The sequence below is a fragment of the Corapipo altera genome, unplaced genomic scaffold (assembly GCF_003945725.1).
Source record: "Corapipo altera isolate COAL_440 unplaced genomic scaffold, ASM394572v1 202, whole genome shotgun sequence".
Classification (NCBI taxonomy): domain Eukaryota; kingdom Metazoa; phylum Chordata; class Aves; order Passeriformes; family Pipridae; genus Corapipo; species Corapipo altera.
In genome coordinates, this window is record NW_020884980.1 from 230,254 (window position 1) to 256,686 (window position 26,433).

The window sequence follows — 26,433 nt, forward strand, 5'->3', positions numbered from 1 at the left end:
CATGGGAGCTCCCAGACCTGGTGCTTTGGTGGGAGGGGCAGATGACATTGCCTACGGCCCCTGCCCAGAGTTCACTTCCCGCTCTTCCCTGCTCTGTTCTCAGAGGTTACCCGGAGAAGTCTGAAGAGGAGAAGCAGATGCTGGCAAAGAAGCTGGAGCAGAAAGCAAAGGGAGAAGGGATCCCCACAACAGCCAAGGTCAGTGCTGGTGGGGCTGGGCCATGTAGAGCTCCTGAGGAGGGACCAGGCTCCTCCTCCCACCAGCCAGGATGGACAAAGGCTTGGAGCTAGCCTGGGTCTGGACTCTTGGCCAGAGTGTCTCCTCACCTTAGCATCCACTGCTGATGGGGGCTCTTGGTGACTGGGCCCAGGCAGGACACGTTACCTGGTGAAACAACTCCATTGCTGGGGATCCTTTTCCTCCATTTCATTTCCTTGGCCACAGCCAGTTCTCAGTGGCTGAGGTGGGCTGGTGCACACCAGTGTGTGGGGGGGCAGAGCAAGTCAGAAGCATTCCAGATCTCCCTTATGTCCACACCAGCACCCCCAATATGCAATCTGTGCTGACTGTGTGCTGAACTGCCTCTGAGAAGCATCTCATCAGCAACTACTTCCCTATCCACTTTCCAGAGATGCCCCATGGAAGCTCACCCAGGAGTTGCTCCATATCTTATTCCACCCCTGGTATATTTGCATGGCCCCAGGCTCTTGCCCAGCAGATGTTCCCATTTCCCATCCTCTTGGTGCTGCTCTTTGTTTCGATTGCAGCATCCCTGAGGTGTTTTCCCTCACCTGGCTCCAACCTGGGCCAGCACTTCATGTGCTTTTTTATGGGCCAAATGCAGAGATGCTGCTTGTCCCACATGGCTTCCAAGACGAGAGGGTCTGGCCAACTGGCACATGCAGCTGCATCTCCTCTTCTCTGTCTCTCCCTTGTTTCAGTTGAAAGTGGACGAATTTGAATCCAATGTCAACGAGATCAAAGACCCCTACCCTTCTGCAGACTTCCCAGGTAAGGCTTGTCCCTGGCAGGGCAGCAGGAAAGGTGAGGAGGCATTGCAGAGGGATGGTGTGTGAAGAGCAAAGAATGTGATGACCCTCTGCCAGCCTTGGGGTACTGAGGTCCTTCTGGCACAGATGCCACATCAGGATCACGGGATCAGAAGATTGGCCATAAGGTCATATTCCCCCTCCCTCTCTGGATAATTCTTTCCTTTTCCCTCTTCATGGCCACCCCACAGGTGATGATGAGGAAGATGAACCTGAAATCCCCCTGAGTCCTCGGCCACGTCCCCTTGCAGAGCTACAGCTGAAAGAGAAGGCTGTGCCCATGCCTGAAGCCAGCTCCTTCTTCATCTTCAGCCCAACCAACAAGTAGGCACTGCCCCTTCTCCCTGCCTTGTGAAACCAGGCCTGATCCAGGTGCCTCTGGCACTGATCCTTCCCAGTGGGGTCCTGTTTGTGTGTTTTTGCCAGCTCTGAAGGCAACCAGCTCATGGGGAAAAGCCTTCTGTGTGGATGGACTGACACAGACATCCCTCCATGCCTAGGGCCTTCCTGTCCTCAGGGTTTGGCCATAACCCTTTTCAAGGCTGCCATGGCCCTGACTGATCTCCCTCTGGCCCCTTGCAGCATCTCATGGCCTTTCCATCCCTGGCAGGTTTCGGGTGCTGTGCCACAGAACTGTCAATGCCACCTGGTTCACCAACTTCATCCTGCTCTTCATCCTGCTCAGCAGCATCTCCCTGGCAGCTGAGGATCCCATCCGGGCCGAGTCCTTCCGCAACAAGGTGCCCCTGGAGACGTGGAGGGTTGGGATGGGTGGGGAAGACCTCATGGAGTCCCTAGCTCCCCAGTAAGCAGGGACTTACTTGCTAGGTGCCATCCCTGGGCAGGTGGCTGTGATTCCAACCCTGCCTCTGGGAGGGCAGTGCACTCTGGCAGAGGAGGCTGGATGTGTTTTCCGTTCAAGGTGCCTCTGGGACAAGTTTTTACTGCTCTGTGTCTCAGTTTATTTCTGGGTGAAGAGATCCACCTGGGAGTGCTGTGCAAGATTACCTTATTTTGAGCCTGTGGTGACTTATTTGGTATAGGGATGTCCTGTGAGGTGGAAAACTGGGCATCTGGTGTGTTCAGCACCTTGGAATGCTGCCTGTGGGAGCCGTGGCTGCAGCCCCTTGAGGCACAAATGAGTCTGGCAGGGACTGAGAGATCTCACATACAACCCCTTCCCAGGGTACTCAGTGCTTTTGGAGATCAGATGCTTTCAGGTGAATCAGATCAAGCCTAACTCACCTTGAAAGGGAGAGCTTTGTCCCAGCTCCAGGTTGGATTTTTGCACTGGAGAAAACCAGCAAAGCTGGGGGAACTTCAGGAATCTTCTTGACACTGGGTTTGCAGACTCAGTTGAGCTAGATGGGCTCCCCAGTCCACAACGTGGAACCAAAACCACAATTCCAGGACGTTTGAACACACAGAAGCATTTCCCATGTCACCCAAATCTCATCCAGTTCTGGTGCTTCTGTCCCCAGATTCTTGGATACTTTGACATTGGTTTCACCTCCGTCTTTACAGTCGAAATCGTCTTGAAGGTGAGTCCTTCTCTCCATGGTTCTGCCATGGGCATGGCCCAGCATGTGGGTCTAGACTGCTCTGGCCATGGACAGTCATGCCCTTTGGGCACAAACTGAGGGTCCCAGTGAGGAGAAACTGCTGGCTGATCCTCACATCTCCAGAGTTCATTCATGCAGCGTGGGTGGTGCATGACCTGTCCCAGAGCCCTCCAGTGAGGTCAGGCAGCCAAGTCAGCTGTGCTGTGACATGGGGACAGATCAGACTTTCATCCTGACGTGCCATTAAGAAAAACTTTGAGAAAGAGAAAGCAGTGGGAATCTGTGGAGAAAAACAGCAGTCCAAGCCACTGCTGCATGTTGCTCCCACTCCAAATGTCTTTACTATTCTCCTCTTCAATTTGCTGACTGACTGGGAGAGTTTTGTCTCCAGCCAGTGCAACACAGAGGATTTCCAGCTGAAGCCAACTTCCTGCCAGGCTGCAGAGGTCCCCAAGGACAGGGTCCCCAAGCCATGGAGCTGTGAGGACCCCCTTGTGAACCCCAGGGCTGTGGAGGGACCATGCACCTTGAGCCCTGCCTGGCCTCTCTCCTAACTCCTTCTGCTCCCCAGATGACAACCTATGGTGCTTTCCTGCACAAAGGCTCCTTCTGCAGGAATTCCTTCAATATCCTTGACTTACTGGTGGTCGCTGTCTCCCTTATCTCCATGGGATTCGAGTAAGCACCTCCCCATGCCATGGAATGGGCACTGGTCTGTTCAGGCTGGCAGGGCAGCTGGGGGTGGTGGGTGGGGAAGGAGCAGTTGGCCCAAGGGCTGCCCATGTGTTCATAGTGTTATGCTTGGGGGGACAGGGCATGGACAACTGGGAGACAGACAAACTCCTTGAGTGTCAAAGGTAAAGAAGATTTGGGTAGAAATTAAACTTTGTAGCTGCTTTCTCTGGCTGCAAGTGTCCCTTATGTGGGGTGATGGCCTAGTGCCATCTGCTTTACTCTGCTGTCCCTTTCCCCTCAGCCCTGGCTCCAGCCTGGCCTCTGTGGCTCCTTGGTGGGGCTGTGTCAGAGAAATCGCCCCAGCTCAGCTCTGCCTTCCTCCCCAGGTCCAGTACCATCTCCGTGGTGAAGATCCTGCGGGTGCTGAGGGTGCTGAGGCCTCTGCGAGCCATTAACAGGGCCAAGGGGCTGAAGGTAAGCAGGAGGCTGGGACTGGGGCCCTCAGCCTGTGCCAGTCCTCCTGGGAGGTTTTGTGGCAGGCACTGGACTCTGTTCACAATTCCCACTCCCCACCTGTGGAAGGGGTCTGCCCAATTCCTCTGCCCTTGACAGGCTCCCAGTCTTCCTGGGGCCCGTCCCCGCAGTGGGAGGGGGTGTGGGACACAGAGCAGGGGCTCACCCCAAACATGCTCATGTGTGTGTGCACTGTCCTCTGCAGCACGTGGTCCAGTGCGTGTTTGTGGCCATCAAGACCATCGGTAACATCGTGGTTGTCACGACATTGCTGCAGTTCATGTTTGCCTGCATCGGGGTCCAGCTCTTCAAGGTGAGTGGTGTCTCGGGCGGGCAGGAGGGACGTTCTGCTCGAGCACATCTTGGATAGGTTCTCCTGGTCATCACCTTGGGGGTGGTGTCTGCCAGTAGTGGGGTCCCCCCAGTAAGGGCACCCAGCTGCACCAGCCCCCCTGGCAGAAGAGCCTGCAGTGAGGAGAGGGCAGAAAGCTCTCAGGGTCCAGACAGCACCTGTGAAGGGCCCAGCTGCCTCACCTCATTTAGTGCATTGGCTTCCTCTTTCTGAGGCAGTAGTGCTTCTCACTGATTTCCTCTGTGCCTTGGATGCAAACAGTTTCCTTTTTCACAGCACCACTCCTGCTGTCTGGGCCTCAGTGGCTCCAAGGCAGAGCTGGCCCTGGCTGAGCTCAGCTTTGTTCTAATAACTGAGCTGAAATTCTCAGCTGATGTGGGGAGAGCTTTCAGAGCACTCTGCAGACTGAGCAGACCTGTCAGCATACCTTAGCTTTTAGTTAATCTTGAGTTACTGCTGTCTTCTCTGTTTTCCAAAATAGTTGACTCCCAGACAGGATGAGCTAGGTAGGCCTCAGCTTAGGGCCATGGAAGGTTTTTTCCCATCACTAGGCATCGTTTCTTGATCCCAGCCCAGGTCTGCCTGGGCTGGCTCCTGAGCTGGGTTGTGTTGGAGGGCAGAGTGGGGAGGCCAGTGGTGGTGGGAGGCCAGAGCCAGAGTCTGCAGGGAGGTGGCAGGGGAGGGACTGACTGTGGGCTGGGTAAAAGTCAAAACTCCCCAGGGCTTCTGAAGTCACAGCAACACCACGACCACTTCTGGTCTCTGTTAAATGCAGGGCAAGTTCTACAGGTGCACAGACCCATCCAAACTGACAGAGAAGGAGTGCAGGTAAGAGCTCTCTGCAGCTCCCAGCAGGGCAGTGGCCAGGGATGGGAGCTGGGTGGGATGTAGTGGGAGCCACTTGTGTTCCTGCATGGGCATGTTGCATCCAAAAAGAGGTCTCATGCTGTTCTCCTTCACCCTGGGGTGAATCAGGAACAAGCACAGTCCTCCCCTCCCAGGGACTAAGGAGGCCTGGGCCAGCACTGCAGTGTGGACTGAGGGGGGCCCTGCCAGTGAGCACTGTGTCCCTTCTGCTGCAGGGGCCAGTTCATCAACTATGTGGACGCAGACCCCACGCAGATTGAGGTCCAGGAGCGCATGTGGGTGCACAGCAACTTCCACTTCAACAACGTCTTCTCAGCCATGATGTCACTTTTCACGGTCTCCACCTTCGAGGGCTGGCCCGAGTGAGTCTGTGCCAAGGGAAGGTCTGTGCTGGGAGCAGGGCACTGCCACAGGCCTTGGGCAGGGTAAAGCAAGAAGAGCTGCCCAGGATGAGGAGCAGGGCCAGCCATCCTGGCAGTGGCTGTGGAGCTGGCAAGGTTATCCCAGCAGCCCTGTCCCACTGCTGTTGGGTTTGGCATGTCCCCAGAGCTCTCCATAACCTTCAAGAGGAGACATGGTCTTTCCCACCTAATTAGGATCTCTGTTGCCTCCCTTTCCCTGCTGTAGGCTGCTGTACATGGCCATCGACACCAATGCTGAGGATGCAGGCCCTATCTACAACTACAGGATGGAGATTGCAATGTTCTTCATCATCTACATCATCCTCATTGCCTTCTTTATGATGAACATCTTTGTGGGCTTTGTCATTGTCACCTTCCAGGAGCAGGGGGAGAATGAGTACAAGAACTGTGAGCTGGACAAGAACCAGGTAATGGGACTGCTGGGACAGAACAAGGAGGACCATCCCTGGAGCTGGCACTGCTGGGGTTGGCTGATTTGGATCAGCCCTTCTTTGTGGTGGCACTGCTGACTCAGATGAGTTGAACCTGCCCCCGGGTCTGTTTGCTGCTGGGGCAGGGCCAGCTGGACCCACGGCTGGCACAGAACAAACTTTCTGAGGGAAGGGCAGGGGGGACCAGGACAGGGGCACCCTGGACAGGTAGGGTGCCCAGAGTGAGCTGGAGCAGAGGGTTGTGCCCAGTTCTGGGCTCCCCAGTACAAAAGCAACATGGATGTACTGGAGTGAGTCCAGCAAAGGGCCACTGAGATTGACTGAGGGTCTGGAGCAACTGTCATATGAGGAGAGGTTGGGAGCTGAGTATGGTGTTGAGAAGAGAAGGCTCATGGGGATCTTACCTATGGCTATAAATACCTAATGGGAAGGTGTAGAGGAGATGGAGCCAGGCTCATTTCAGTTGTGTCCAGTGATAGGACAAAAGGCACAAACTGAAGAATATAAGAAATTCCATTTAAACATTAAAAAAGGCCCTTTTTTGTGGTAAAGGTGGTCAAGCACTGGAACAGGCTGCCCAGAGAGAGGCTGTGAAGTCTCCATTTTTGAAGGTATTAAAAGCCAACTGTCTTGGGCAGCACACTCCAGCTGGCCCTGCTTTGGGCAGGGAACTGTGACTAGACCATCTCCAGAGGCACCTTCTGCCACCAGCCCTGCTGTGATGCTGTTGTGCTGTCACTCTGGCTGGGGACAGCAAGGCTGAAAGCAGCAGAGGCATTGGCAGAGGACGTGGGACATGCTGGGGAGGACACTGGGCAGGAGTGGCTGCTGGCCCCAGGGGTGCTGTCACGCTTCTGTGCTGAGGCAGTTTGAGCTCAGGGTGCTGGGGTGATGTGAGCCACACAGGAACCCAGCAGAGATGGCCCTGGGCTGCTGGGGTGGGACAGGCCTGCTCTCACCCATCTCAGTGCCCCCTTCAGCCCTTGCTCGTGTGATGTCTTCAGGATGCTCTTGACCAGCCCTGAGAGACCATGGGGAAGTGCCAGGATAAGGAGGCAGGCTCCAGGCTGGAGGGGTCAGGCCAAGGGCAACATTGCCATTTTTGGAGGCAAGAGGTGACTTTGGAAACTCGTCCCATGTCTGGGGTGTATTTGCAGGAAGCACAGCAGATACAATGACCCGCTGCTGTACCTGGCCCATGAGGCTGGGCTGGAGGAGAAGGGGGATCCAGCTTGGGCCTGTGGGGATGTGCAGGAGTGTTGGTGGTGCTGAGTGTGTGCCCTGTGCCCTGTGGTGGGCTCACAGCTCCTGCCTCCCTGCCCTCCCCAGCGCCAGTGTGTGCAGTACGCGCTGAAGGCTCGCCCGCTGCGCCGCTACATCCCCAAGAACCCCTACCAGTACCAGATCTGGTACGTGGTCACCTCCTCCTACTTTGAGTACCTCATGTTCTTCCTGATCCTGCTGAACACCATCTGCCTGGGCATGCAGGTGAGGGGCACAGTGCCCACCGTGGGGGGTGGAGGGGTGTCTGTGGCAGCGGGTGGGCTGGCTCAGCCCTGCAGCCCCCAGGAGAGCTTCTGGTTAGGGGGAGTTTGCTCATGGTGGGACTGGTGGCATGTGGGAATCCCAGAGAAGGAGCTGCAGGGGGGGAAATTTCCTTTTTACTGAGCCATAGGCCTGTCTGTGGGAGGGGGGTCTGCATGCAGCACACACCTCTGAGCTCACAGCGGAGGCTGGACCTGCCGTCAGCTAACATGGCTCCTTCTGCCTTATCCTCAGCATTACAACCAGTCTCCAGAAATGAACCACGTCTCAGACATCCTCAATGTGGCCTTTACCATCCTCTTCACGCTGGAGATGGTCCTCAAGCTCATGGCCTTTAAAGCCAAGGTGAGAGGAGGGCATGGTCAGCATGGAGGGCAGGAGGGGTCTCAGGCCAGGCCAGGGGGTTCACTTATCCTGCATTTGGCATTTCTGGAGTACAAGCACTCCTAGCCCTGCAGCTCCAGAGAACTTCTCCTTGTGAGACCCTCAGGCATCCCCATGTGCAGGACCTGGAAGTTTCTAGAAGGAGTACTGCTTGTCAGGGCTACCTTTGCTAGCCAGACCTGACCCAGTCCTGCTGGCCCTTGTTCCCATCCTCAGGGTCATGTCACTGGTGGGGTTATAGCTCTAGCAACCCTGGTCCACCTTCCTCATTTCACTCCATTGCAAGACGGGACCAAACAACTGAGCAGAGGATGCAAGGTCTGACCACCATCCCTTCTTGTGAGGGGCAGAGTCAGCAAGGATCCTTCTGGTACCCCTTCCTTTGGACTCCAGCATCTCTCTCCTCTTTGGCGTAAACCCTTAGATGTTCACTCCTCTTCTCTGGCTCTTTCCTGACAGGGCTACTTCGGAGACCCCTGGAATGTCTTTGACTTCCTCATAGTGATTGGCAGCATCATCGATGTCATCCTCAGTGAGATTGATGTGAGTGTCAGGGGGCTCGGGCACGAGGGTGTCCCCACCCAGGACTGCACTGCAGCACCTGCTCTGGGACAAGCCAGGGGTGCTGGGGTCGTGTCCAGCTCTGCAGGGTGCTGGTGCCCTCTCCTCTCTGCCTGCCCTGCTTGGTTCTCAGGAGGGACAAGCCAGGATCAGCCCATGGCATGAGTGAGTGGAGAGGGCCACAGCTGTGGCCCTTTGAGCCTTAAAGCACTGTTTGAACATCCCCAGCTGGCCAACATGTCACATTGCCCCCTCCCCTCTGGTCTCCTGGATCTGTAGGCACTGGGATCCTATGGAAAACAGTCATTCAGGACTCAACCATGAGCAGCAGGCTACATGCCAGCCCCTGCCCCACTCACCCTGGCCAGGCAACCACACATCCAGCCTCAGATCAGTTCAGGTGGGAGGAAAAGGGTTCCCACAGCTCCCTGTCCCCACAGAACACTGTTGACCCGTGGGGAGGATCAGATGCTTCAGGTTTCAAGGCATTTGCTTGGTGTCCTCTTTGTGCCTTTACACAGTGGCCCGTCCACATACACAGCTGGTGGTGTATGTGAGCCTGTGTGTACTCCAGGCACCACTGCAGGAGCTCTGCACCATTTAACCTGTGGGGCTGGTGCCTCAGGCAGTGCCTGTACGGTAAGGGCTCTGCTGGGAGCATTTTCAGAACAGTGCTAGGAAGCCAGCATGCCCCTGCCTTCCATAGCACTGGGACATCCACACCCGTGTCTGGCTCTGAAAATGCCCCCCTGCCCTGGGAGGTGTGTGCTGCATCCAGCAGAGCTGATGGTAACTCCAGAAGCAGCTGTCAGATGGGGCAGGTGATGGATTCACCCTCTCCAGTGACTTGGCATGTGTCTCCTTGCAGGAGCTCCTTACTAGCTCCAGTGTGCTGCAGGGCTGGGTCTGGCAGAGCTGCTGCCCCTGCCACCCCTGTGCAGGGTCACCTTCAGACCTTCTCTGTGCAGGGAGGTGAGGGTGTTCAGGGGCCTTTGGGGGCAGTCACCTTCTTCTCTGGAGGGTGGTCCAGGCCCCACAGAGCTGGGATAAGCAAAAACCATCTGCCTTCCTCTCCTGTGACAGCCCTGTGCTCCTCTCTGCACAGACCTGCATGTTGGTACAGCCATCCTCTAGCCTCTGGGCTTCTCAGCCTTGATGAGCTCCCAGGTTTCATCCCAGTGCCAGCAGCTTTCATCTGTCACCATCTCCCCCAGGTCCCCATCCTTGCCCCCAGCTCCCTGTACCTGTGACTTGGTTTCCTGTCACCTGTTGGGCATCACTACACCCTTCCCCAGCCTGCTGTCACTCAGAACTGAAGTTCAAAGTGGGTGCTCAAGGCCCTCCACTGGGCAGAGATTTTCAGTCCCTGGGGAGCAAGAGACCACTTGGCACAGATGCCAAAATCCTGCTGTGCTTGGCCATGGGTCTGTGGGGATGCCCAGGACACAGGTCACGGGTGCCTGGAGGAGTCTGATGCCCTGACTGGCAGGGACTGGCCCAGGAGCTGTACTCTGTGTGCCACAGCACCACTGACAGTAGGGCTGTGCAGAGAGCCAGGCAGAATGGTCCTGTGTGGGCTGAGCTCCCTGGGTCTTTTCCCCAGGGCTGTACAAAGGGGCACTAAGAGCACTGGTCTCCTTCCCCAGCCCCCCAAGGTCTCCAGGGATCTCTGTCACAAGGACTCTGCTCTGGCAGTGATCATTTATGTCCCCCAGGGCTGTCCCACCTTTTTTCCATGTGCTCCTTCCTCCATCCAGCCCACAACTCTCCCAGCATCACCAAGTGTTTCTCAACCATCTGGTGGTGTGCAGGGGGATTGAGATTAGGATTAGGAGGCACGGCGAGGGGTTGGGGTGGGGACAACCTCACCTCCCCTTCCGGTGAGTCTCCTCCTTGCTCAGAGGTCAGTACAAGGTGGGTCTGTCACCTCTGGTCCCCAGAAGCTGTTTGCAGCCATCAGAGCACCCATCAGAGCTCACCTGGGGGGCTGCAGTGCTCTCACAGCAGTGTGGGGGTGGTGGGTGACACCCCACAGCAGCCAGACCGCTCCTGGTGGCACCCAGGCACCCGACATCGGTTTGTGAAGTCTCTCCTCTCCTCTTCTCTCCCTTCCTCTCCCCTCCCCTCCCCTCCCCTCCTCTCTCTCTCCATTCTGCCTCTCTCCTCCTGCCTCACATCTTCCCCTGTCAGGGTGAAGCAGGGGAGAGCTGTGCTGTCAGGAGCCCTCTGCTACCCACCCCAGCCAGATCCTCACAGCTCTCCAGTTGCTGAATTCACAGGAATTTCACAGAATATTCTGAGTTGGAAGGGACCCACAAGGATCACCAGGGCCAGCTCTCAAGTGAATGACCCATACAGGGATCAAACCCACAACCTTGGTGTTATTAGCACCATGCTCTAACCAGCGGAGCTAATCTCAGTCCCCCCAGATCCTGGGGGATATTGAGGGGTCTGAGGCAAGAGGGAAGTAGGGATGGGGACCCCTCTGAAAGGGCTACCCCAGACTCTGAAGTGTAGGGGACTGGAGTGCTCCTGCTGCTATGTCACTCCTGCCACTGCCTGCCCTGGAAGCTCAGCCCCTTGACAAGGGCCAACCCCCTCCACCTACCCAACCCCTCTTCAATTGCTGGGACCCCAGGAATGAGCCTGGGCTGTCCTGGGGCTGGACCACCCCATTGAGGGGCAGGGGTTGGTGTTGTGTCCCAGTCCCCCAGAGTGTCCTGGGCTCTCTGCAGAGAGCAGCATGTCTCTGGCTGGCTTTGAGGAGCCTCAGAGGGTTTTCCTACTGCCCATTTATGGGACTGCTGGTCTTGGTGCTCACTCCTGGCAAACCTGCACCAGTTTTGCCTCAATGTCTGAGCTGCCCTGCTGGGGCAGCCTGGCTTGCTGTGGAGGAGCTGTGTGTTGGCTGAGTGGGTCAGCTTGCCTCCAAATCCATGGGCCTGACCCAGAGGTGTCCATGGGAGGCAGCAGAATTACTGAGGTTTGGACCAGCTTTCCTGGCCTGCACAGCCCTGCCCTAAATGTGTGTGTCACAGCAGGTGAGATGCAGTGGGGCACAGAGGTGGGTGAGTCCCTCATGGTCAGTGTGTTCCCCTGACCACCCACATGCTGCCTCTGCTTGTCAACAGTCACATCACCTTGCCCGTGACCCCAGGGGATGGTGGAGCTCTGCCTGCCCTTCCCCTGTGCCCTTCCTCTTCTCCCCAGTTTCCATCTTACCCTTTCTTCTGTCTGTCTTCTTGTGCAACTACCCATCCTTCCCTCCCTCCCTTTTTCCCTCCCTCCCTCTCTCCCTTACCACCCTGCCTCACTTCTGCTGACTCTCTTGTTCTCTTGACAGACTATTCTTGCCCCCAGTGGTGGATTGTACTGCCTGGGCGGAGGCTGTGATGGCACTGTAAATATGAGCTGCACGTGCCTGCTGTGCATCCTGCTGCCCTGCTGCCCCTGGCCAGTGTTTGCATGTGTCCTGCATGTCACTGAGGCACACCACACCCAGCTGTTCCCTCTGGGGCATAGCTCTGCCTTTGCTGAGAGGGAATTGGGGTGACACACCAGCTACACAGACACCCCTTCCCACCCTAAGAGGTTCTGGGCTGTTCCCCAGTCCTCCTGGGCCCATCTGGTGGCCCAGCTCTGCCCTTTGCCATCTCACCCCCTGGCACTGCCATCTCAGAGCACCCATCAGAGGTGTCCCTGTCGGGCAGGAAAGCTGGCCTTGGGTCCTTCTGCCCACCACCCTGCCTCCATAACCCTGAAGGGATGCAGCCTCTGGCACTGTTAGCCATGGCTAGAGGGGCAACCTCTGCACCGTGGCTGCATCCTGATGTCCTGGGGGCTGAGTGGGCCAAGCTGAGATCCCCATGAGGGTTCAGTGGTGTAGGGGTGTCCTGGGTTGGCCCACAGGAGCTCTGAAAAGGTGGAGGGGGCTGGCTGAGGGCTCCCACGTGCTGGACCTTCCTCCCAGGGGTCACAGGGCCCCAGTGCTGGGAGTGCAGGCTGGTCTCCCCTGGGCACTGCCCAGATCCTGGTGGTGGGAATGTGGTGCACTGGGGATAATGGGATGTTCCTGACCACTGCACTCGCTGGATGGGCTTGAGGCACCTGGAAAGAGAAAGGCAAAAGAAAGAGGTAGGAGAGGAGATGGGAGTTATCCAGTGCAGCCTGGGAACTCACATATGCCATACTGGGGAAGGTGGAGCTGCAGGGAGGGGTGTTTGCAGCTGGATTTTGTTGCCCTGAAGTAGCTGGGAGTGGGTGGGCTGGGTGATGGGAGTGAGGGGCATCCCATGGCAGCAGCAAAGCTCTGGGAGGCTGAGAGGGCAGTGGGAAAAGTATCACAGGTGGTGACTGAGTCCAGATAGACAGTGCCAGGAGGGTCTGATTGTGGCTGCTGGTGGCAGAGACGGGCTGAGGCTGTGCCATGCTGGAGCAATCAAGGCCACAGGTGACCAAGCCCTCAGCATCTCCAACTGCCACTATCCTAGGTGCTCCCAGACAAAAACTGGTCCTGTCAGACCAGGAGCCATGCCTGCTGGCTGCCTTCCTGCCTGACCAGTCTGCCCTGAACCCCTGGGACATGGCTGTTCACCCCTCCAAGGGCGGGCCCACAGAGAATAGGCATCACTGCACGTCAGGGTGACACTGGGCAGCACCCCCAGAGCCACCTGCCTTCAGTCCCTCCTTTGGTATGTGAAAATCCTGCTGGGCCATTCTCAAAACAGCCCTTCTGTGTTTAAACAGCTGTCATTAACCCTTCCTGTGCCTGGTGCCCACCCTACACCTCACCCTACAAATACAGGACATGCTGGGTGAGAGCCTGGTGGGACTGAGCTTGTCCCTGGTGGCCCTGTGACCCTCACAGCTCTCCCAGCCCATGTGGCAGCATGCCTTCATTCCTGCAGTGTCCCAGTGTCAGAGGTGTGAGTCAGGGGGGCTGGGGAGGTGGGATCCTTGGGAAGCCTGGGGGGAAAAGTGCCTGCGTATCCCCTTTGCAGCCTGATCCTCTGTGCAGGCAAAGGCTATGGGGACCATGACTGGTGCCTGGAGGTGGGATCTCGTTACCCTTCCTCTCCCCAGGACCTCAACATCCCCTTGAAAGCCTGGAGGCTTCAGCACTCGCTGCCCTCCAGCTGTTGTGCTCTGCCTGCAGGACTCTGATGACAACTCCCGTGTCTCCATCACCTTCTTCCGACTGTTCCGGGTGATGCGGCTGGTGAAGCTGCTGAGCCGTGGGGAAGGTGTCAGGACCCTCCTGTGGACCTTCATCAAGTCCTTCCAGGTCTGTGAGGAGCAGTGCTCCCCTCTCAGACATGCATGTGCCCAGGGTTGGCGGCAGTGGCTGATCCTCAGGCTGCAGGGTGAGCAGCCCATCCTCACCCAGCACAAGAGGAAGGCTCCAGTGCTGGCAGGCTGCTGGTTCCAGTCTGGGCTGGGGGTTTGTAGTTTGTAGGAGATCACTGCCCATGTGGGTGGGGTGTGGGGACTCCCTGGCTGACAGCACTGTGTGTCAGAGCTGGGCTGGGCACTGGCAGCACTGGCCCAGGCCCATCTGCCCTGGGCCCTGCAAGGCTGGGCTCTGCACCAGGTGGGTACCTCAGGGTGTGCTGCAGCATCAGCTCACAGCCCTGACGTGGGCAGCTCCCTCAGCCCTGGGGTGTGCTCAGGTGCTCCTCTGGGAGCTGGCATTAGCCTCCCATGTGTGGGAACCACAGGAGGGTGCTTGGAGCAGCGGGTGAGCTGTCCCCTCCCCACATGGGGACATGGATGCTGGCCTTGTGCAGCAGCTCCAGAGCCAACCCCCTGTGTCTGGCTTACCTTGGTGCTGGGCTGGTGTCTCACACAAGCCACGTCCCTTTGACACAGGCTCTGCCATACGTGGCCCTGCTGATCGTGATGCTTTTCTTCATCTATGCTGTGATCGGGATGCAGGTGAGAGGGGAATTGGTCTTGAGCAGGTGCCCTGAGCCTGATAGTACTTGGGGAGGTGGGACAGGGAGGGACTGGGTCCTCTGCCAGGCCCTCTTTGGGACTTTGCACATGATGGGACCTGCACATGATGGTTTATCCTGGTCTGCAAGGATACTTGTCACCCCAGCAACCTCCCATCTCTGGGTGTAGCCATGGCAGCAAAGAGCACTTTGGGAGTCAATGGCACAACCTGGCAGCAGTGCTTGTGCTGGTTCATGAGGCCTCATTTCCGTGGCCCAGCTAAAGTGCAGTTGTAGTCAGTGTTGTTTTCAGCACAGGCAGGAATGTCCAAGTAGCTCCTGAGCTGCAGAGCGCCCACACCCTGGTCTCAGTCTCTGTTGTGGATGCCCAAAGCCATGTAAAGACAAGGAAAAGGAGCTCAGGGACCAGAGATTCTCTGGAGGGTGGTCAGTGCCTGAGAAAGGGTGCTGAGGACCTCACAATTGTGATTTACAGATGTTTGGGAAGATTGCCATGGTGGACGGGACACAGATCAACCGAAACAACAACTTCCAGACCTTTCCACAAGCTGTGCTGCTGCTCTTCAGGTCAGTGTTGTCTGTGAGCAGCTCCAGAAGCAAGCTGGGCTCTGAGCCAGTGGGAACCCCCAGTTTGGAGTGAGGGAGACCAGCATTTCTGCAGCTGATTTCTTTTTTGTCTCACAGAACGATCTCCTGCCGCAGTGGGAGCATTTCAGGAGAAGCTGTGGGTTTGCCTGGTTTGCTGGGCTGCAGAAGAGAGTGACATTTTGGGGTTGCTGTCCTGAATATTCCCTTCCCAGGCCGGATTTTAATTTGTGTATTGTGGGGAAATTCACAGGGAAGCAGGATCTCAGCCCAAGGCTTTCCTTGATTCCAGACACTTCACTTTGAAGCTCTCAGTGGCCCCACAGCAGCAAGCCCAGAATCCTGACTACTGCTTTCTCAGCAGCTCCCGTTCACCTGCACTCTGGGCTGGCTCCTGCCCAGGACAGGCAGGGACAGCAGGTATCCCCTGTCCCCAGGTGTGCCACCGGCGAGGCGTGGCAGGAGATCCTGCTGGACTGCAGCTACGGCCGGCGCTGCGACCCCGAGTCGGAGTATGCCGAGGGCGAGGAGTACACCTGTGGCACCGGCTTTGCCTACTTCTATTTCATCAGCTTCTACATGCTCTGTGCATTCCTGGTATGCCAACTCCCACGGGGCTCCCTTTGGCACCCCTGTCCTGCCTGGGCAGCCCCGGTGTTGTCAGCCATGAGTCTCATGGGGTGGGCCCACAGCACCCTCCTCCTGGGGGCATTATCCCCCAGCTCACCCACCCAGCCATGCTAGAAACTGGCACTGCACTCCTGGGGGACCCAGGATCCCCCTCTAGTTCCTTCCCACAGCCTCCATGTGCTGCCATCCAGATGTGTCTGTGCTGACCTTTGCAAGGGTGGAGAGGGATGAGATGCCCTGTGCCTGCCCTTTCACATGACCTGCTTGAGCAGGAGGTCCCTCCCAGCATGGGAGACCCTCACTCTGCATCCCCTGATCCCAGAGGAACCCGAGCCCCTTCTGCTCCTGAACACATCTGCCCATGTTTTCATGGTACCTGTTGCCAGGTCTCTGCTCTAACTGGGTCCTTCCCACCCACTCCTCTGCCCTCAGATCATTAACCTCTTCGTGGCTGTCATCATGGACAACTTTGACTACCTGACCCGGGACTGGTCCATCCTTGGGCCCCATCACCTGGACGAGTTCAAACGGATCTGGGCTGAGTACGACCCTGAGGCCAAGTGAGTGCTGGGGGGTGAGTGGCACAGAGAGGGTGTTCCATGGAGAGGGGTGGCAGGGTCTCATGGCTCAGGTTCCATGAGACATGTGGCAGGGTAAGCTGTGGCACTGCCTAGGAGTTAGATTTCAGCATCTCAGAGGTGGATGTGGACTTGCCAGAATATTCCAGGGCTGATACAAGGCTTGAGGATGTTTGGGAATATGACACTTTCAGTTCCCTCCTCATCCAGCTCTGGTGATGCTGCCAACTCTTCCCATGCCACTGCACACCTTTACCTGCTGCCAGGTGCCATAGGGAGCAGCTGCTTTCCTCAAGAGGAACATATGGAAGTGTAGGGATTTGCCCACTGCAGGAGCACAGGGCAGACCCCAGGGATGAGCCCCCGTAGCCCCTCCCCAAGCCACCATGGGTCTGCCACCTCCCTGCTGATGTGGTGTGTTTCCTCTGCAGGGGTAGAATCAAACACTTGGATGTGGTGACTCTGCTGAGGCGTATCCAACCTCCCCTGGGCTTTGGGAAGTTCTGCCCACACCGTGTAGCTTGTAAGGTAAGAGCCAAGGGAGTGACAGGGTGTGTGGGCACAGGGACACCTTCCCCAAGCTGTCCCCGTGTCCTCCCCAGGAGGCTGAGAATGACAGTCCAGGCAGTGTCCCAGTGCCATGGCTTGTACCCTGTTTAATGGAGGGGGTTGTTTGAGGGGCAAGGATTGGTGCTGCTGACCTGCATGGAGCTGATATGGTTCAGGTTGCTGAAGATAAGGCCTTCCCCGTGCTCACCCCCCACCCCAAGGGGGTGGCACCGGTGGGCTGGGCTCTGCCCAGAGCCCTCAGCACAGGGGGACTCCCAAGCCACACTGCAGAGCCCCACATCCTCAGCTGGTGCAGGGGTGCCTGAGCACGTGGCCGTGTCAGCTGGGCTGTGGGAGCCTGTTCCCAAGGGCTGATAGCACTGAGGGAGTGGGAAACCCTGACTGTTGACAGGAATACACTTTTCCTGGCTTAGCTCATCCTGGAATCCAGGCCTCACGTGTGACTTGCATGGGCAGGGCCTCAGGCACTGGTGTAATTCCTCCTGGGTTTTGGGCAAAGGCATCAGGAGATTTGATCCCCAGACCCCTCACAGCAGCCTGGAGCACGTTTGGAAGGGGGGAGCACAGTGCAGAATGACTCCTCTCTCCCTGAGGGCAGCTGGGGGGGGGCTCACCCTGGAGAAGAGGGGGCTCAGAGTAGACCTTCTTGCTCCCTACAACTGCCTGACAGAAGGTTGAAGCCTGGTGGGAGTTGGTCTCTTCTCTCAAGTAACAAGACAAGAGGAAACACCCTCAAGTTGCACCATGAGAGGTTTAGGTTGGATATTAGGGAAGGTTTTTTCACCAAAGGATGGTCAGGCCCTGGCACAGGCTGCCCAGGGGAGTGATGAGTCACCTCTCTGGAGGGATTTAAAATTGTGCCACTTGAATTGGATATGGCACTTGGGGACATGATTTAGTGGTGGTCTGGGCAGTGCTGGAGGAACAGTTGGACTTGGTCTTAAAGGTCTTTTCCAACAGTTCCATGATTTTCTCCCATGGCAGCTATGCCCCATGGGTTGGGTTGTTTCCCCTGTGGCTCTCCCTGACACTTGCTCTGGTTCAGCTGGCTTGGACAAGGGATGCCACTGCCTCTGGCCCCTGTGCTGCCAGGGGTGGTGCAGAGCCCCTTGGCCTGGGCAGAGCAGGCAGGGCTGGGAGGGTCCCATGCCCTGAGCAGAGCCTCTGGCCAGGACAGGCAGTGTGTCTGGGGGGCTGCCAGCCTGCTCTGCCCACCGGGGTCTCAGCTGTTGGTTTGCTGTGCAGCGCCTGGTGTGCATGAACATGCCCCTGAACAGCGACGGCACCGTCACCTTCAACGCCACCCTCTTTGCACTGGTGAGGACAGCCCTCAAGATCAAGACAGAAGGTAAGTGGTGATCCTGTCTGCCTCTATAGCCTGCCAGGGGACCCTCCTTGTGCTGCTGGGTGCAGGTTACACACCACTCCCCCACTGTCTGGGGACCTCAGGGCACTTGCCTGTGGGATCAGACCCTCTGGACAAACCCTCGGCTCCATGCTGTTAATTCTCTCTTTGGACCAGAGCCCATGGTCCAGGCTCAGGCCACAGCACTGCTCAGGCCAATCTGGAACGTTATAAGCTGCAAGCACAGGTGTTGCAGCCCTGAGGCATCAACCAGTGCCACCAGTGCCACCCTGAACAGCTCAGAAGTGGGGCTGGCCCAGCTCCCATCCTTTGAATTTAGCTGTGCTGGGGAGGAGTTGCTTTCACCCTTCCTTACCAGCAGCGTGGAATTCTGAGCCCTGCTGTGGGAAGGTGTCCCTCCAGCTTGTTTCCCTGCTTGTGGGTTGTCCCTGTCCCACAAGTGGCTCTGGGCTGGGCTGGCTGTGGCAGCAGGTGAGACCAGGCAGTGCTGGCAGTGTCTTCCACAGTGCAATGCATCCCTTTGGCTGGGGTGGGAACATGGCAGTCTGGGAGGAGCACAGGAGATCTTAGAGCACACATGGGGGCAGACTGGGATTGCAGGAATGGTGAAGCCTGTGGGAGCACCAAAGGTCAAAATCTGCTGTTGAACATGAGAACAGAGACAGTGGCACTAATGCTTCACCCGTTGGCTGGGTCTGACTCACTCTACAGTTAAAGGATTTTGACTAAAATCAAAGCCTTGCTCTTACAAAGCTCTTTTTTTTTTTTTTTGGCTGGGGACACAGATGAACTGTCACACCCTGGAGGAGACTGGCCAGGTGTTCACATGCTTTGTCTTCACTCCTGTTCATTTCCCTGGGAATTAACTGCTCTGTCCTGCTGGCTTTTCTCACAGGTAACTTTGAACAGGCCAATGAGGAGCTCCGAGCTATTATCAAAAAAATCTGGAAGCGAACAAGTATGAAACTTTTGGACCAGGTCATCCCACCTATTGGAGGTATTGTCACCAGGTGGCACTTCCCAGAGGGACAGAGCGACTCCTGGTCAGGGTCTCACTGTTCTAACCACTTCAGACCTTGTGACAGGTGATATCATCGTGTTGGTTTCCTCCCTCCAGATGATGAGGTGACAGTGGGCAAATTCTACGCTACTTTCCTGATCCAAGAGCATTTCAGGAAGTTCATGAAGCGCCAGGAGGAGTATTATGGATACCGGCCCAAGAAGAACCCTGTGGAGATCCAGGTTGGTGTGTTGGTGGTGCCGGAGGGGTGACCTTTCCTGGAGGTGGGCAGAAAGTTCAGCAGATCAGGGAAGAGGCTTCCCCCAGGCCAGGGAAGTCCAGAGTGACTCAGAGAGCTGCAGTGACACACAGGGACCCCTGTGCCTCAGCCTCTGGAAGTGAGGTGGCCCCAAGTAAACCAGCACTTAACTGGCCATGAGACCCCACTGCTGAGGGTGACTTTAGTGTCCAGAGTGCAGGTGACTCCAGAAGCAAAGGAAGGGCTTGACTCTCTGCCTCACTGATTCCAATTGCTGAGAGGGCTTGGCAGGGTCTGGTGCCTCACCAAGTAGTTTTAAGACCTGGAAATTCCCACCACAGACAAATGTCCATGCCAAATGCTGCTCATCCAAGCCCTTATCCACCTGCTCTGCTCCAGTCCCAGGGCCTTCTCCCTCCTCTCCCCCTAGCAGTGCCTGGTGTTCTCTGTGTCTCTCTGCACAGCAGCCCTGAGGGGTGCTGGGGGAGGATTTATGTGCCTGGCCAGAGCAACTGGGATGTCCTCAGCCTCTCCTGATATTATAGGGAGGAAATCACCTGTGGAGATAAAAGACCAGGCCCCAAAGGTGCAAGGCAAGGAAAAGAGTCAGGTCCCAGATCAGGGACAGAGGCACAGCCACCCCTTGGGCATCACCAGCCCAACCCTCTGTCAGGTTGCCCTTGGCATTCCCTTTGGTGGCACTGTGTGAGCCCAGAAGCTGTGGGGCAGCTGTGGGACAGCAGGAGGCCAGAAGCTGTTTCACCAAGCCTTCCTGTCCCCTCCAGGCTGGGCTGAGGAGTATTGAAGAAGAAGCTGCTCCTGAAATCCATCGGGCCATTTCTGGGGACCTGACTGCTGAGGAGGAGCTGGAAAGAGCCATGGTGGAGGCTGCCATGGAGGAAGGGATATACAGGGTGAGTGCCCTCAGGGCCACTCAGCTCTGAAGTGGTGGGTCAGCATGGCTACTAACACTGGGGGACAGTCCACAGAGTGTGGACCACAAGGACGGATCAGCACTTCTTCCCCTTCTGTGAGCATCAGGACATCCTGGTTGTGTGATCCTGGGCAAGCTGCTCTCTGCCTGGTTCACCTCTGTGAAAGGACCCTGCTCGTGTGCCTGGCAGGGGTGTGCTGCATTTTTCACCAGCCGGTTTGGAGGTGAAAAATGGAGACTCACATTGTCTGCCAGGCTAAGGCAGGACACTGAGGTGTCACAGGAGCACATTCACTTCCCACACCCTGGGAAGTGTCTCAGAGACAGCCTGGGCAGCTGTGGGGTTGCAGGGTTGCACCCTCTTGCTGTATCCAAAGATACAGCTCAGGCTGTCCCACAGAGGTGACAGGATTTGTCATGCTTGGCTCATGCCAGTGCTGCTGTATGGCCATCAACTCTCAGTGCCTCAGTTTTTCCATCTGGGTTATAACTTTTGGAACTGTGTGGTCTCTGAGGCCTGAGCAGAGCAACTGCTATTCCAACAGGCACCTCCACGTGTCTGCTCCAATGGGAATGGCCCCAGAGCAGCCTGGAGCTCCAGGCCTCCCCTGATGCCCTCCCTGTTGGTTGCAGAGGACAGGTGGCTTGTTTGGCCAGGTTGACAGCTTCATGGAGCCCAGCAGCCCCCTGCAGCCCCAGGTGGCCAGCCAGAGGCCCCTGCAGTTCACCGAGGTGGGCAGTGAGGACCTTGACTCCCCCGTGTTCCTTGATGACTTCCCCCAGGAAGGCAACACCAACATCAACAATGCCAACAGCAGCGACTGGCTGGAGGGGTAAGGGCTGGTCAGCTTTGGTGGGCAGGCAAGGAGGGCCAGAGCTGGCCATGCCAGTGGCTCCCCTGGGGCTGTCCTGCCAGCTGGCTGTACCCTGTCCTGTACCCAGGGGCTCCTCATGGACAGGTAAGGGCTGAATAAGTGGGGGAGGAGTTGAGCACTGGCTGTGGAAGGGAACACAGGAACTTTGGGCAGCCCTTGGGGTGTGAGATGGGGACAAGACAAGGGGACAGGGAGAGCAGACACCCCATGCTGGTCCCCAGTCACCAGCCTGGCACTCCCAGAGGTGTCCTCTGAACATGCAGGGTGGCTCCAGCGCTCCCAACATGCCCTTCTTGTCCTTTCCATCACTCCTTCGTCTCAGTGCCATGAGGATGGATGTGGACAGCAGGGCTCCAGGGATTGCAGGAACCATCTCTCCCTTTTCTCTGCCAGTCTCTGAGTGCCAAGGCCAGGTTGGGGCCAGCAGCACTGCCTGGGCACGGGTAGAAGGGTCAAAGATCACCAGTGTAAGAGGATGTACTTAGCCCTATTTTTTGGGGTCTCCACCCTGTTCATGTGTCCTAGGCATCCCTCCAGGTCTGTCCCCCCAGGGTGGAGGATGTGGGGAGGGCTGCACCCCTGGGTGGAGCTGGGCTCCGTGCGTGATCCCCACTCAGGCTGACCCACCTGCCTGTCCTTGCCAGGGTGGAGTATGAGGACGAGGTGCTGAGGAAGACGGTACCAGCAGCACCCCGGCGTCGGGCACGGGGTGAGTCTTGGCTTCGTTTCTCTTCTGGGGGATCGGGACCAGCCCAGGGGCCAAAGCAGGGGAAGGGTCTGATGTTTGGCAGGTGGGAGGAGGAGATCCAGACCCCAGCAAGTTGGATGTTTGCTGAGAGCCCTGAGCACAGCAGGACCTGTCTGGAGACCCGTCTCCTTCCTTCCACCCTTTGGGGTGATGGAGCATGGAGACAGTGCCTCGGGTTGGGGGAGCACTGGCCACCCCCGGGCAACAGGGCCACAAGACCATGTTCATTTCCTCAAACAGGGAATTCTCCTTCCCAGTTGTGGGTGAGGAGCCAGCACAGGCAGGGGGCAGGCACTGGGACTTTGGGTGGTGCTGAACTCTAGTGAGCCCGTTCCCAGCTCTGCATAGTAATGGTGTCCTTGCTCTTGTACCCATCTGATATCCCTACCTTTCCCTCCTGCAGAGCACAACCACCCCATACCCATGGAGAGGCTGAGCAGGAGGCGAAGGGCCACCTCTGGGGGTCCCTCATCGCTGGGGCCTCTCCTTCTCCCTCAGCAGGTAAAAGGGGCAATGTATGTCCAGAGGCAGTGATGTGGGGTACGTGGGTGAACCTCCCTCCCATCCTGGGAAAGGCTGTCACAGCCATGCTGGGAAGGGCTCCTCATGTGAATCCAGCCTTGCTAGAGCTTTTCTTTTAGATCAACCTAGGGATGGAGCTGGGCCCCAACCCCACTGCTGCAGCAGTCACTTGGGGCTCCTCCAAGCTGGGACAGCTTGAAGCAGCATCCCTCTGTCTCCCCAGCTGCCTTCAGAGCCAGGGCAGGCAGAAGGGGTGCATCAGGTTTGCTCCCACACTCCCCTGGCTGCCCTTTGCTGGCCACAGTGCCTCATGCCTGGCTGGTGCCTGGGCAGGGGGTCAGGGATGGTTCCCAGCTCTCTGCCCACATGGCCCTGCTGGTCCCATTGTTGGGATGCCCTGGGCACAGGAGCTCCAGCAGGGTGGCAGTGCCTGGCCAGGCACTGGACAGGGACAGGGGACAGAACCTGCAGCCCCCCCACTATCACAGGAGAGATCTTCCCTGGGCAGTGTCCCAGCCCAGGCTGCAGCTCTGTTCTCCTCTCACCCAGCTGCCCGGAGAGGATGGCACTGTGACAGGAACAGCATCCAGCTCAGGGTTCCAGCAGGGAGAAAGTGGTGAGCCAAGCACATCCTCCACCCCAGCCATCACCTTCCTCATTCAGGAGGTAAGGCAAGGGCACAGTCTGGCAGAGGGAAGGGCAGGGATGGCAGGAATTCCAGGGATACCACGTTCAGGTCCTGATGGGAGGTTGGGGGGGGGCAAAGCTTAGCTCCAAGGGTGAGCAGCAGGTATGTGCCAGCACAGGGGGCAGCAGGGAGGAGGGGAGGGCAGGTGCTTGCAGTGGGGCACCTGCCCAGGCCGAGCACCCACGGGCTGTGCCCTTGTCCTCTGCACAGGCTCTGATCTCTGGGGGCCTCCCGGGTCTGGCCCGTGACTCGTCGTTTGTAGCAGTGACCAGGGACGAGATGGCAGCCAGCAGCCAGCTGGGGATGGATGAAGTGGAGAGAGCAGCCGTGGAGCTGCTGAAGGAAAGACAAACACTGCAGGGCACAAAATCTTGCTCTGCCCCCCTGGACACCTCAGCCACGTCACCAGCCGGCTCCCCAGGGCTCAGTGCAGCCCCATCCCAAAAGACCTTCACTGCCCACGTGCCTGTGAGCCACCTGCCAAAGTAGCCCAGCAGGCACGGTCCTGTCAGGGGCCCACAGGGGGTGCTGGGGCAGAGCTGCACTGCTCCCCTGCTCTGCCTGCAGTCCTGGGGGGCTCTGGCCAGCTGCAGGAGTATTTTTAGGACATCTCTAGGATGCTGGTGCAGGACAGGACAATGTTGTGCCAGCAGGCTCTTGCAAGAGCTGGGCAGGTCATTAAAGTGTTCCTGCTGTGTGACCCTGTGGATCCCGTCCCCTCCTTCCTCTGCCCCCCTGCCCACACAGCCTGTGCCCATGGATGCTGGCTGCCCAGCCAGGGGACGGGGCTGCAAATGTGAGACCACGTTGAACCATTCACATGGCAGCCTCCAGTCCAAGCTCTGGGGGTCTCCTGGTATCCCAGCAGCTGGACCCTGTGGCCTCCTGCCTGCAGCTGAGCCTGGCCTGTGAGAAGGAGGAGATCTGTCACAGGCTGGGCAGCAAAATGGGGCCTGGGGGCTTCTTGGCTCCCTATCCCAGCTGGGTGTGAAACAGGATGGGGCAGAGGCATGAGAGCATGTCCAAGCTGGGACACCAGCCCTGGGGCTGGCCAAGAGGAGAGCTGGACACTGCAATGCCATTTCTGCCTCTCCCACTGTCTCCCACCCCAAGGCACTGCTCTTGGGGTTGGGCATCCATGGCTCATCCCGGTGTGTGGGAACGTCTCATTCATCCCATGACATCCCCACGGCTCAGCAGGGCACGGGCCAGGAGAGTGTGGGGGCACAGTGCCTGTCCCTGCCACTGCTCCCAGTGCTGCCTGCTGAGCAGCAGCTCAGGTGGTTCCTCTCTGGGGCTGTGCAGGGGTTTGTGTTACAGACTGCAGTGCCCCCCATGGGGTCTGGGTGCTGAGCACTGGGGCAGCCCCATCTCCCAGCCCAGCTCTTTGCTGGGATCTGGCTCCTGAGGGCTCGCAGCCAAACAGAACTGGGAACCAGGAGGTTTCTTCCTCACCTAATATATATTAAAATGCAGTGAGGGGATGAGTCCCGGGGGAGGAGTCGATCAATGATCCAGCCTGCTCTCCAGCACGGCTTTTATTTGTTAACTCAATCAAGGGAACCGGCTGTCTCTGAGCTCCAGCTGCAGCTGAGCACCAGAGCCAGTCTGGTGCTGGGCCATGGCAGAGCAGCTTCCCCCTGTGCCGTGCAGCCAGCAGGGATGGTTGGTGTGAGGCAGCTGCTGCATCCCTTCCTCTTGCTTCCTTACCCTGGGGCAGGACCTACATGCCCTCACACTCACCCCCCTTCCTCCCCACGGGCACACCTTGCTGAGGAAGGGCAGTGTGGCTCTGGCAGCTGCTCTGCCAGGGGATGTTACAGGTGACGAGATGAGTGGTCATGGTCTAGTGGGTTTAGGGAGGTGTGGGACTGCATGTTCCACTTGCCAAGTCAGGTGGGTGCTCACTGGGGACTCTAAACATGAAGGGTGACACTGTGGTGGGGACATACAGTGTGTGTGGGGGGGGGCTCTGCACCCTCTCCTAGGGTCTGGAGCTGCACAGGAGGTGTGTGGTTTTGGTGTGTCTTTTTTGAGTTGATTCTAGCTGAACAGATGTGATAGCACAGATGTGATTTGTGGCACAGCTGGGTGGGAGTAGGAAGAGAGGCACAGCAACATCATGGTACAGTCACTACCCCTCTTTGCCTGGAGCTTCAGTGGGGAAGAGTCTAGCCTCTGAAAAATCAGCAGTTCAGGGAGGGAAGCGCACCCTGGACCAGGTGTCCTTGCAAACATGGGACAAAGGAAGAGGAATACCAGCTCCTCACATCCCTGCATGAGAACAGACAAGCCATGTCCTGCTCATCCCCATGCTGCTGTACCAGCATAATGTGCCCTGGAACTCACCCATCCCAGCAGGTGCTGAGAAGCTTCCACAGGGTGCAGAGATAGCACCTTGGGAGCCTTGGAAGGAGCACAAGTGGACAGAGTGAAGGGACAGTGCTGTTGAGGTGAGGGTACCCACACCCCAGAGCATAGGGCAGGTGCTGGGCTCTGTCAGCCACCAGGGCTGGCATGTCCTGGCTGTCCCTCTCCCAGGACACAGTCTGGATTCCTCAAAGGAAACCTCCATATGCCTCAGTTTGCCCTCGGGTTCTATTGCTATTTGCCCTGACATTGACACCAACCTGCAGAGCTGAGGGTCCCCTGTAGGTCTCTCACCTGCTGGGAGATGCTTTCTCCTGCTGAGCCAGGGCCTGGCCGTGTCCCCAGGCAGTGTGTCCAACTGCAATCAGCCCCAGCAAAGTTAATGCAACTCAGGGATGCCATAACAGGGGCTCCTTGAGCTCCCCAGTGCTTGCCTGTGCCCAGTCCTGCTCCCTGATGGCCACTGTACGTGTCTCCCTCACCAGCCTCCCGAGACCAGCTCATAGGATGGAGCCAGTGGCCCTGTGGGCACTGTCCTCTGCTGCGTGGGTGTCCAGCTTGCTGTGTGGGCTCCACAGCCTTGCAGTCCAGACTGTGCATGCTGGAGAGCTGTATTGGCACCTGGGCACTGTGGCACTGTGCTGTCATGCCACCAGCCTCATCCCCTGTCCTCTTGGGATGGGCTCTTGTCACAGCCTTGTCCAGCCCCCAGGGTCACCAGTTCCCAGTCCCAGTGGGTCTGGCAAGAGCACCCAGCTCATCCCTGACCTGCTCTGGCTCCTGCTGCTCCACGGTGTCGCCCCTCAACACCACAGAGCTCTGGGATGGGATCCAGTGGAGCCATGGAAGTGTCTGAGTGATGCCAACCATGCCGGAACATGCCATCCGGTGCAGCCCGGAACAGCCCTGGCACAGCCCCGACAAACCCCGGAACAGCCCAGAGCAACCCCAGTACTGCTCCCCTACAGCCCGGAGCAGCCCCGGTACAGCCGA

At 57.6% G+C, this 26,433-nt stretch overlaps 1 protein-coding gene across 1 annotated transcript in view; it reads left to right on the top strand.

Moving 5' to 3' along the window:
- Positions 1–23,770, top strand: part of CACNA1S (calcium voltage-gated channel subunit alpha1 S) — a 42,566-nt gene extending 18,796 nt beyond the window's left edge. Inside the window, exons 15-44 of the mRNA XM_027665725.1 lie at positions 104–197; positions 942–1,011; positions 1,241–1,373; positions 1,660–1,789; positions 2,531–2,590; positions 3,183–3,289; positions 3,673–3,760; positions 4,005–4,112; positions 4,927–4,979; positions 5,234–5,380; positions 5,646–5,847; positions 7,201–7,359; positions 7,651–7,761; positions 8,260–8,343; positions 11,705–11,761; positions 13,517–13,645; positions 14,230–14,295; positions 14,791–14,882; positions 15,338–15,497; positions 15,963–16,090; positions 16,540–16,636; positions 17,924–18,026; positions 18,940–19,041; positions 19,162–19,286; positions 20,089–20,217; positions 20,871–21,070; positions 21,757–21,821; positions 22,264–22,361; positions 22,932–23,048; positions 23,281–23,770. Coding sequence (XP_027521526.1) covers positions 104–197; positions 942–1,011; positions 1,241–1,373; positions 1,660–1,789; positions 2,531–2,590; positions 3,183–3,289; positions 3,673–3,760; positions 4,005–4,112; positions 4,927–4,979; positions 5,234–5,380; positions 5,646–5,847; positions 7,201–7,359; positions 7,651–7,761; positions 8,260–8,343; positions 11,705–11,761; positions 13,517–13,645; positions 14,230–14,295; positions 14,791–14,882; positions 15,338–15,497; positions 15,963–16,090; positions 16,540–16,636; positions 17,924–18,026; positions 18,940–19,041; positions 19,162–19,286; positions 20,089–20,217; positions 20,871–21,070; positions 21,757–21,821; positions 22,264–22,361; positions 22,932–23,048; positions 23,281–23,559 — 3,493 coding nt within the window. The 3' untranslated portion in view covers positions 23,560–23,770. The remainder of the gene's footprint in view (positions 1–103; positions 198–941; positions 1,012–1,240; positions 1,374–1,659; positions 1,790–2,530; positions 2,591–3,182; positions 3,290–3,672; positions 3,761–4,004; positions 4,113–4,926; positions 4,980–5,233; positions 5,381–5,645; positions 5,848–7,200; positions 7,360–7,650; positions 7,762–8,259; positions 8,344–11,704; positions 11,762–13,516; positions 13,646–14,229; positions 14,296–14,790; positions 14,883–15,337; positions 15,498–15,962; positions 16,091–16,539; positions 16,637–17,923; positions 18,027–18,939; positions 19,042–19,161; positions 19,287–20,088; positions 20,218–20,870; positions 21,071–21,756; positions 21,822–22,263; positions 22,362–22,931; positions 23,049–23,280) is intronic.
- Positions 23,771–26,433: the final 2,663 nt, after the last annotated feature.